Source organism: Neovison vison, chromosome 4 (genome assembly GCF_020171115.1).
Source record: "Neovison vison isolate M4711 chromosome 4, ASM_NN_V1, whole genome shotgun sequence".
Classification (NCBI taxonomy): Eukaryota; Metazoa; Chordata; class Mammalia; order Carnivora; family Mustelidae; genus Neogale; species Neogale vison.
The window spans coordinates 139,392,475-139,404,589 of record NC_058094.1 but is presented as its reverse complement, the minus strand read 5'-3'; the positions used below and the strand labels follow the sequence as shown (position 1 = coordinate 139,404,589).

The 12,115-nt window shown below is 35.7% G+C and overlaps 1 gene segment (V, D, J or C); it reads right to left on the bottom strand.

Annotated features, from left to right (window-relative positions):
• The window catches only part of LOC122904685, a 65,256-nt gene that overhangs the window by 12,173 nt on the left and 40,968 nt on the right, over positions 1 to 12,115 (bottom strand). The window contains 1 exon segment of the C gene segment in view: positions 7,158 to 7,484. Coding sequence covers positions 7,158 to 7,484 — 327 coding nt within the window.

The window sequence follows — 12,115 nt, the reverse complement described above, 5'->3', positions numbered from 1 at the left end:
AAGCTCTTGCCTGAGGTCCCTGGGCTGACAGCCTTCCATGAACTGCACTGCCACTGGGTTTGAGTGCACTCAGGATGGGCGTGGACTCCAGACAGTCAGCAACAACAGTCACCAGAATCAGGCTGGCCTGGACCAATGTTGCTCACAGTTTTAAGGCATGGCGGTGCAGAGACAAGTGTGGTCCTCAGGACGACCACTGAGGTGGTGGGTGGGAACAGGCAATGCTGTGGCAGTTTGCAGTGTTCAATGGAGTTTGCAGAGGGGAAGTCTGTGTACTCTGAACAATCTAGAGGGGAGTAGACAGAGGCTTCTCTCTGAGGTGGAGGTCTGGGTATGGACAGTTTACTTTGCACTAACTCTCCAAAAAGCCACCAAAAGCCATGAAAGAACAAAAGCCTCCAGAGAACCAAAGCCTGAATAGCAGGTTTCCACGGAGCCCAGCCCCTTGATAGGTGGCAGGGCAACTCTGCCCACACAAGACTGACTGAAGAACAATACACAGGCCCTGCCCCCAGAAGACAAACTGAAAAGAACAAGAGGACAATAACCACGGGATCTCCATAAAACTGGAAAACCCTAACAAGAGGGGGAAAACGATATTTTAAGCCCCCATTATTGCCTCCAAAAGTGTATATTTCATAAACACAACTTTTAAACTAATTTGTTCTCATTCTTATTCTGCTATTTTTTTAACTTACTTAGCACTACAACTAGATGTTTATTACAACACATTACATAATAACTTTTTTAACTTGAACTTTTTTCATACATATACCTGTTTCTTTTTTTTAATATATAAATATAGATAGATATAGATATAGATATAGATAGATATAAGCTTCAAGGTAGTCTTTTTTTTCCCTATTCAATACTACCCCTATATATAAAATAGTTTTAATTTAACTGTATCTCTGGAAAGTTGAGTCCTTTAACAAACATAACAAGATACACTCAGGATGAACTGAAATAACCTTCCTCGCCCATATCAAGGGTTTATAAACACATTCCCATCTTATTCTGTCAGTGTTTATGTGTATTTGTTTCTGTTTATGTACTATATAAATCTTATTCTTGGAGCTCATTTTGGCTGTTTTGTTTTGTTTTGTTTTGTTTTTTTCTTTTCTTGGTTTTCTTGTTGGTTTTTTTGTTTATGTACCTTATAAATCTTACATTTGGGGCTCATTTTTGCTGTTTTTTCCCCTTTTTTTTTCCTTTTCTCTCTCTTTTTTTCTTTCTTCTTTCTTTTTGGTGAGCATTTCTGATTGCTACAAAACTTGGTAAAGTGCATCTTGGCTGGATTTTGTTTGATGTATCCAGTATGTATCCCCTCAACCATCTCTTACCAAAATGACTAGGAGGAGGAACAGCAAAGAGAGGAGAAATTCACAGACTGTGACCTCTGCCACAAAACTATTGGATATGGACATAAACAATATGTTGGAAATAGAACACAGGATAACAATTATCCAGACAATGGCTAGGTTGGAGAACACCATTAGTGGCAAAACAGAATCGGTAGGACAGAAGTAAGAGATCCAGCAGAACTTAAAAATGCTATCAATGAGATTCAATCTAATCTCAATACTCTAACAGCTAGGGTAAATTACATAGAAGATCGAATTAATGATCTGGAAGACAAGCTGATAGAAAAGGAGTATCAGGAGGAGAACTAGAACAAACAGATTAAAAGTCATGAAAACAGAATTAGAGAAATAAATGATGCCATAAAACATTTCAATGTCAGCATTACTGGGATTCCTGAGGGGGTGGAGAGAGAGAGAGGATTAGAAGATATAGTTGAAAAAACCCTGGATGAAAATTTTCCTAATCTGGGAGATAGAACAAGTGTTCATTTTCTAGAGGCAGAGAGGACACCCCCGCAAAATTAATGCATCTAGAGTGATCTCTGGCCAACTAATTGTGAAAATCACGGGTCATAAAATCAGAGGATGTGTTAGAGAGATTCCTTATTTACAGAGGAAGGACCATCAGAATAATGTCAGACCTAGTCCACAGAAACCTGGCAAGCCAGAAAGGGCTAGAACCCAAGAGTAACATAGAACAGAAATTTACAGAGACAATCTATAGAAACAAGGACTTCACAGGCAACATCATGACAATAAAGATTTATCTTTCAATGATCGCTTTCAATGTGAATGGCCTAAATGTACCCATAAAATGGTGCAGGGTTGCAGACTGGATAAAACGACAGGACCCACCCATATGCTATCTATAAGAGACTTATTTGGAACCTAAAAATAAACCCAGACTGAAAGTGACAGGCCTCAAAAGAAAGCTGGGGTAGTGCTTCTTATATAAAATAAATTAGATTTTAAGGTAAAGACTATATTCAGAGATACAAAAGGACACTACATTATTCTTAAAGGGTCTGTCCATCATAAAGATCTAACAATTGTCAAGTGTTTATGCCCCTAGCATTGGAGCAGTCAACTACATAAGCCAGCGGTTAATCAAAATAGTCATATTGATAGGAATACATTAATTGTAGGGGATCTTAACACATCACCAGCAGCAACAGAGAGATCATCTAAGCAGAAAAACAACAAAGAAACAAGATCTTTGAATGACATATTGGATCAGATGGACCTTATAGATATATACAAAACATTCCACCCTAAAACAATAGAATACTTATTCTTCTTGTGCACATATGGTACTTTCTCCAGTTTAGACCACATACTGGGTGGCAAATCAGTGCTGAACCAATACCAAAAGACTAAGATTATTCTTAGACCACAATGCTTTGACATTGGAGCTCAACCACAAGAAAAAGTTTGGAAGCAATTCAAACACTTGGAAGCTGAAGACCATCCTGCTCAAAAATGTTTGGATCAACAAGGAAATCAAAAAAGAACTTAAACAATTCAAGTAAACCAATGAGAATGAAGACTCATCAATCTAAAACCTACAGGATATGGCAAAGGCGGTCCTAAGGGGAAAATATATATTCATCCAAGCCTCAGTCAAAAAAAATTAAAAATTCCCAGTTACACAAACACTCCTTACACCTTAAAGAATGGGGACTCAAAAACCAACTAAGCCAATCCCACACACAAGAAGGAAAATAATTAAGATTAGAGTAGAGATCAATGTGTTAGAATCTAGAGATACAGTAGAACACATCAACAAAATAGAAGCTGGTTCTTTGAAACAATTAATAAGGTCAATAAACCACTGGCCAGACTAGTCCAAAAGAAAAGAGAGAGGACTCAAATGAACAAAGTTATAACTGAAATGGGAGAGATCATGACTAATACCAAGGAAATAGAAATAATCATCAGAAATTGTTATCAACAACTGTATGCCAATAATTTAAGCAACATAGAAATGCATGTATTCCTGGAGAACTATAAATTCCAAGACTGAAACAGGAAGAAATTGTCAATATCTAGTAACAAGATTGAAGCAGTGATCAAGAACCTCCCAAAAAAGAGTCCAGAACTGACAGATTCCCTGGAGACTTCTATTAAACATTCAAGGAGGAAATAAAACCTATTCTCCTACATTCTTTCAAGAAATAGGAACAGAAGGAAAACTTTCAGACTCTTTCTATGAAGACAGCATTACCCTAATCCCCAAACCAGGTAAAGCTCGCATCAAAAAGGAGAATTTTAGACCAATATCCCTGACAAATGGACGCCAAGATTCTCAATGATATCTTGAACATTATCTTGAACAATGTTATATTGAACATTGTTCAATATCTTGAACAATGATATCTTGTACATTAAAGAGATTATCCATCATGCCCAGGTGGGATTTACCCCTGGGATGCAAGGTTGGTTCAACATTTGCAAATCAATCAATGTGACAGGACAAATCAATAAGAGAAGAGAGAAGAAACACATGGTCCTCTCAATTGATGCAAAAAAAAGCATTTGACAAATTACAGCATCCTTCTGTGATTAAAACTCTTCAGAGTATAGGAATAGAGGGAACATTCCTCAACTTCATAAAATCTGTCTATGAAAAACCCACAGTGAATACCATTCTCCTATGCAAAACCTGACAGCCTTTTCACTGAGATCAGAAAGATGACAAGGATGCCCACTCTTGCCACTGTTGTTCAACATCATAGTAGAAATCCTAGCAACAGCAATCAGATGACAAAAAGAAATCAAATGTATTCCAAGGGCAAAGAAGTCAAACTCTCTTTCTTTGCAGATGACATGATACTTTATATGGGAAACCCAAAAGACTCCACACCCAAAATACTAGAACTCATACAGCAATTAAGTAATGTGGCAGGATACAATATCAAGGAACAGAAATCAGTTGCTTTCTTATACGTGAACAATGAAAATATAGAAAGGGAAATTAGGGAATCGATTCCATATGCTAGAGCACCAAGAACCACAAGATACCTGGGAACAAACTTAACCAAAGAGATGAAGGATCTGTACTAGAAGGACTAGAGAATACTCATGAAAGAAATTGAAGAAGACACAAAAATATGGGAAAACCTTCCATGCTCATTTATTGGAAGAATAAACATTGTTAAAATGTCTTTACTGCCCAGAGAAATCTGTACTTTCAATGCCATCCCGATCAAAATTCTACAGGCATTTTTCAAAGTGCTGGGACAAACAGTTTTAAAATTTGTTTGGAATGAGAAAAGACCCTGTATTGCCAAGGAAATGTTGAAAAGGAAAAACCAAGCTCGGGGCATCATGTTGCCTGATTTCAAGCTTTATTACAAAGTGGTGATCACTAAGACAGCATGATACTGCCACAAAAACAGAAACATAGATCAATGGAACAGAATAGAGGGCGCTGATATGGATCCTCAACTCATGGTCAACTAATCTTCGATAAAGCAGGAAAAAAAAATATTCAGGGCAAAAAAGACCGTCTCTTCAATAAATGGTGGTGAGGAAATAGGACAGCTGCATATAGAAGAATGAAACTCGACCATTCTTTTATACCATGCAAAAAGATAAACACAAAAAGGATGAAAGACCTCAATGTGTGGCAGGAATACCTCAAAATCCTGGAGAACATAGGCAGTAACCTCTTCAACATCCACCACAGCAACTTCTTTCAAGACATGTCTCCAAAGGCAAAGGAAACAAAAGCAAAAATGAACTTTTGAACTACATCATGGTAAAAATCTACTGCACAGCAATGGAAACAGTCAACAAAACTATGGGGAAACCCCAGGAATGGGAGAAGATATTGCAAATGACACTGTAGACAAAGGGCTGATATCCAAAATCTATAAAGAACTCCTCAAACTCAGCACCCAAAAAACACATAATCAGGTCAAAAAATGTCCAGAAGCCATGAACAGACAGTTCTCCAAAGAGGAAATACAGATGGCTAACAGACACATGGAAAAATGCTCATCATTATTAGCCATCAGGAAAACTCAAATCAAAACCACATTGAGATACTGCATTATGCCAGTTAGAATGGTCAAAATTATCAGGACAGGAAACAACAAGTGTTGGAGAGGATGTAGAGAAAGGGGAACACTCAAACAGTGTTGCTGGGAATTCAAGTTAGTGCAACCACTTTGGAAAACAGTGTGGAGATTCCTCAAGAAATTAAAAATAGAGCTACCATATCACTCTGCAATTACACTACTGGGTATTTACCCTGAAAATAAAGATGTAACAAAAAGAAGGGTCATATGTAGCCTGATATTCATAGCAGCAATGGCCACTATCACCAAACTGTGGAAAGAGCCAATAGGCCCTTAACAGATGAATGGATAAATAAGATATGGTCCATATACTGAACTGTAATATTACCCAGTCATCAAAAGGATGAACACCCAACTTTTTTATCAACATGGACTGGACTTGAGCAGATTATGCTGAGTGAAATAAACCAAGCAGAGAAAGTCAATTATTATATGGTTGCACTTAATTGTGGAGAATAAGGAATAACAGGGAGAATATTCATAGAAGGAAAGGAAATGTGAATTGGGGTAAATTGGAGGGGGAGATGAATCATGAGAGACTGTGGACTCTTAGAAAGAAACTGAGGGTTTTGGAGGGGAGTGGGTGATGGGTCAGCCGGAATATTAAGGATATTAAATGGGTATTAAGGAGGGCACGTATTGCATGGAGCAGTGAGTGTGGTGCATAAATAATGAATCTTGGAACACTTAAAAAATAAAATAAAATTATATTAAAAAATAAAGTGAGGTTAACGTTTTTTAAAAAAAAAACATATTTAAGAGAGAGAGAGAGAGTGAGAGAAAACATGAAAGGGGGTAGGGTCAGAGGGAGAAGCTGACTCCCTGCTGAGTAGGGACCCTCATGTAGGACTTGATCCTGGGACTTCAGGATCATTACCAGAGCCAAAGGCAGTTGTTTAACCAACAGAGTCACCCAGGCGCCCCTCTCTGAACATTTCTTATGTTCAAGGTTGCTAAGTGCCTTCACATGTATTGTTTCATTTAATCCACACAATAAGTAGAAACTATATCACGGTGACAATAATATTTCGGATGATGAAACTGATGTGAAAAAGGCTAAGTGAGTTTGTCTTTCTTTTTTTTCTCTTTCTTTTTTTTTTTTCTCTTCCATAGGCCATATTATTTGTTTTTAAAGATTCATTATTTATTTTGAGAAAGACAGAACACGGGGAGAAGAGGCAGACAGAAAGAATCTCAAGCAGACTCTGGGCTGAGCATGGAGCCTGACAGCGGTCTTGATCTCAAGAGCATGAGATCATAACCTAAGCTGAATAAATGAGGAGTCAGATGCTCGACCAGCTAAGGTATCCGGGTGCCTTCAAAGCCCATACTATTTGAATTCTATTGGGAAATAGCGGGACATTTATGCCATCATTAAAGAAAACAACATTACAGAAAATATTATATATATTTGTTTTCATTAATACTTGACAGAAAAGGGGCACCTAGATGGCTCTGTGGGTTAAAGCCTCTGCCTTACGCTCAGGTCATGATCCCAGGGTCCTGGGATTGAGCCCCACATCAGGCTCTCTGCTAAGCAGGGAGCCTGTTTCCCTTCCTCTCTCTCTGCCTGCCTCTCTGCTTACTTGTTATCTCCGTCTGTCAAATTAATAAATAAAATCTTTTAAAAAAATACTTGACAGAAAAGGTAGGGTTTTCCCTTTGAAACAAAGTGTTCTGTGTGGTTATATTCATTTTTATGTGCACATACCTTTGTTTACTGAAGGAAAAAGTATCTCTTGAACAACTTTTTTTCCACTTTCGTGGTTGACGATACATTTGTGTTCTTTATCCATTGATGCTCCAGTCACAGTCAGCCAGCTAAATTTCATGTATGTGTCCTTAGTCTTCATGGTGTCTCCCTGCTGGGATTTCAGAATTGTTTTGTCATCCTTTTCTTGCCAATCTACCTTGATAACATCAGGGAAAAAATCCTCAAGAAGACAAAGATATGTCCCAGCCTTATGGACTTCTACTTCAGCAACTGAAGGAAGAAAAACTGTGGGCTTGGGAGAAATATCTTCATCAGGACTTTTATCTGTTGAAGAAAATGCAAAAACAATTAGAACATAACTAGAGAAACACAAACATTGTGTGGTTTGGAAACAACCAGCACATAGTAAAGGGGAGGAAAGTTGCTATAGAATTAATGCTTTTTGTAGCTTTTCATTCACTGAGGGTTATGAGGTGCTTATTTTCTTAGTTTCCATGGGAAAAGAGGTTCTAGAGGTTATAAACATGACAAAGTCCCAGACATTTAAGTGAAAGAGCCTAGATCAGAACACGGGATATTTTTAAATAATACACAATCACTTGTTTGAATGGAAATCTATCAAGTTATCCTTTTAGTTACAAATATGGGTCCCAAGCCCATTTCTGAATACTAGGATTCTTCTCCTTGATTTCTGATTTTATAGAAGATCTTGTTCTCATATCTGAACCACTGCAGGATTTTGAGTAGGACAATGTTGAATGCTGCAACTCCAAATAATTTACAGTGCCTGAAATTTAGAGACCAAATGGCCATATATCCCAAACTTCTATTTTTTTAAAAAATTATTGATTATTTTCAGAAATGTTCTTAGAGTAACCTAATCTTTACTTCAGGAAATGTTCACTAAAAGCTAATTTTATATTGGAATTTCATTTGAAGTTGAAGCATTACTGAGAAGACACCACATTTTGACTCTTCGCAATTCCCTTTAAATCTGAATCTGCCCTCTAATCCTCCTGAACTTGTTGTAGTACCCCTCAATTGCCTTTCATTTCTCCTGCTGAATAAAGTCACATATAATGATATAATGTTAACAGCTCTGGTCAGAGTTTCTTGTAAATATAATGTCAAATTATATAGTGAAACATCATGGTTCTCAAAGGCATATCACTTGAACACTGGGAAATTGTTTGGTTATACATTTATTATTAATTAATGATTCAAATTACAAATAGTAATACTCTTTCCAATTTGAGTTCAAACTGAAACACAAATGCTTTATTAATTTTTTCTTTCCAGTCGTTTGGAGTTAGAATAATAATTTCATGGCCATTTCCTAAGAAATGACTAGGATTTCTCTTTCGAGAAGAAAGGAAAAAAAAATCCTCAGAATTTTTGCCTGTGCACCAGAGCTCCCGATTTTTATACTAAATGAGTAAACGATGAGTTTTTTAATTCATTCTGTAAATAGGTATTAGATCATAATGCACTTGTTTTAATTTTGTACATCTTCCTGATAGTACAAATAATATTTTACTGATTATAATAGAAAGACAATGTCTTTTTCCTCAACCATATATTTTGGTTTTTAATTTAAAAAGCACGTTATATAAAGCAAGATTTATTTTCAAAGACATGGCATTCCCATAATTTTTGCCCTTACTCAATACATTAAAGAATCTAATTTTTATCTTACAAAGTTTGGTTTCTGTTAGTAATACTTCTGATTCATCATAGTAAAGAACTTGATAATCCAGTCATGGGCTTGGGAAAATCTGGATGGTAAGTCATTCTGCCTATATCCTGTCACTTTTCTTTATCTAGAGTCCTGGGGATTCATTCTTTTCAGGAAAAAAGGTATCTTGAACTTCCATAACTTTTTCAATGTGATAGAGAACTGAGCATTAAGTAATATTCTTCATTTTTTTTATCGATTCTGCCTATGTTTTATGGAATTTCTATTACGTATTTTTTCCAACATTCCTCATTTTAGGATTTTATTTATTTTAGAGAGAGAGAGTGGTGGGGGAGAGAGTGGGAATCCTGAGCAGCCTCCACACTCAACCTGTCCAACACAGAGCTCAGGGCTCAGTTCAACTACCATGAGATCATGATCAGTTGTTTTATAGAAGAGCCACCTAGGTGCCCCTCACTATTCTTTATTAAACTTATTGAGAGTGTTTTTTATGGCCACAATCATTTCATTGATTTACAAAACAGAAACCGATTTACAAAATAAATATTTTTTCTAATACATTTATATTATTCATAATCAGAAAAATTTTCAGGTAAATTGCCTGAGTTTATATATTTGATGAATATAAAGCTGTATGAATCATATATAAATTAACCAAATGCAATGACATTTTCAATTAAGTATGGTACTTTGAATCTGCATATTAATACTAATTCAAAATTCCTCTATTTTATTCTTCTCATTTTATTAAAAAATACTTAAAGCTATTTCTTATGTAAATATGACTTTCAAATTGATGACATTTCTAAGTATATTTAAACATAGTAAAACAAAGTAGTAACTGTATTTCTAAATATATTCCTAAGTATTTTCTAAATAAAATTTAAAATTTTAGTTGTTTTTCTGCTAAATACAATATGAAGCCCATGTTTGTGTTTGACATGATATCATAAGATAAAGGATTAAAATTTATGTAGCTACAACTTAAAAATAAAAAAAAACAAATTTGAATTTCATTTTTATGCCAAGTGAGGGAAAAGTCCATTAAGCAAACTCCTCTAAAAAAAAACTTCAGGTTTTTTGTATATCAGTGGACAGTAAGGTAATTTTCCAGTAGAGTGGTTAGAAGTAAAGCCAAATCCTCTGGAGAATTTCTGCTTTGTCAGTATGATTGGTTAAAAGTCACTCTCCATACTGGATGCAATTCTCCCTCTAGATTTGAAATGAGGCAACATGTATGCAACACCTGTTAAGTGTTATGTGCCAAGTATCTTATTTAAAGTCTCTCATTTAATTTTCATATGCCCCCTGTTATCCCATCTTTTGGATTAGGAAGCTGAGACCAGAAAATAATCACCCAAGTTCACAAAAGCAACAAGTTGTGGAGCTGGAGCACAGGTCAGTCTGAGTCCAAAGTACAAACTCTGACAATACCCTTTCACCATCAGAAGAGACAATGTGTCAACTCACACAAGTTATTATCTGATCAACTTTGTTCTTGAGTCAAATTCTTTCAAGACAATTACGCATGTTCTGCATGACCACTTCATGCAAGTCCACTTGGACACAAGGTCGGATGCTTTAACAGTGTTTGCACAATGTAGTCTATGCCAACCTTTACCAGAAGGATTGGTATAAAAATCTCTCCTAAGTTTTCCACATCTAAACATGCTACGAAAATGAGACACTATAATTATAATTAACATTACCATAATTATTAGCAATTTGTTTGTGATTATTGTTACTCCAATATGACATTTTATTCTCATGGGACCAAACTTTCCCTTACTAATGGGAATGCAGTATTTGGGGATAACAATTGGACCTATGTCATGTTAGATTGCTAGACTGTCACCTGCCTGATCAGGTCTGCTGAAGGTCACCATCTGTGAATGACACTAAATTTCATGATGCCCACAGTAAAGATGCAGTGGGAGCATGAAATGCATTTGTTAAAGATCATTTCTTCCATTTTGTAAAATGTATGTGGAAGGAAATGCCCAGTCTTTCACTTTGCATTTCTCCTAAAGGACTCATGCATTGAATCTTTTTTTTTTTTTCTCCTTTTGTGGTGGGGAAAGCAACATGTGTGAAAATTGGGTGTGTTTCATTTTTTTTCAGTTAATAAAAAGTATATACTCTAATTCATATTTCTCCTACCTTTGAACATAAAATTGTACCCTATGCTTTGTACTTTTTTTCTTCTACTTCCCTAAATGCTTTTGATCTTCTATTTTTATTTCATTGCCTAACTGTACTTGTGTATTTTATTTTAGGCCTTCTCAAACAGATTTTATAAGTAGGCAGTATAAATAAATTAGAAATAGTTTGTATATTAGAGCTTGTTTCTGTTTCTGCCCGAAGCTTGATAATTTAGTGAGGTCTACCTTGAAGTTGACATGAAAAATGGGAGACACTAATCAAAAACTAATCATGTACTGTATGGTAACTAACATAATAATAATAAAAAAGAAAAATGGGAGATGTTTGCAAATCCTACTCTGTGATATAAATACAAAACATTCCGTATTCAAACACACTGAAATGCCAGAGCATAAGAGGAAGCTTTCATCCCCCAAATTATGCCTCATAAAACAGAGGTTGCCTTATGTTAAGTTTGGGCAACTTCTCATTTTAAAAAATGGTCTTGTAATACTCTACTTTGATTAAACAATGCACTTGGACAAGATATCAACTGGAAATAAACTCAATTAAAACTAATTTAGAGGTAGTACCAGTAAAAAAAAAAAATTAAGAACTTTCATATGGATTTGGTAAACATTACCTGGGACTAAAGTCACTATACAATACAAAGTTTACATTGTACATATACATAATGACAGAATAAATGAAAAAATGCTTTTATTTTCTTAGTGGATTAAGGTCTCTTCCAATTAAATATCCAATGTTCTCATCATAAAGGCACCCCCAAACTTACATTCCTACCCTAAGATGACCTAGAAATTTGTCTTAATGAATACATTTTAGATGCATGTAAAGAATCTGAACACAAGTTTTACAGAAATTTGAGGCAGAAAAAAGCAGTATTTCTCAGGTGATATTTGTAATAATACAATTTTAATTTATAGGCATAATCCAAAGAAGGTATAAACTATTAAAAGTGAATATTTGAGGGATGCCTGGGTGGCTCCTTCCATTAAGTGTCTGCCTTTGACCAGATCATGATCCCAGAGTCCTGGGATAGAGAACCTTGCTTGGGATCCCTGATCATTAGGAGTCTGCTTCTCTTTCTCTGTCT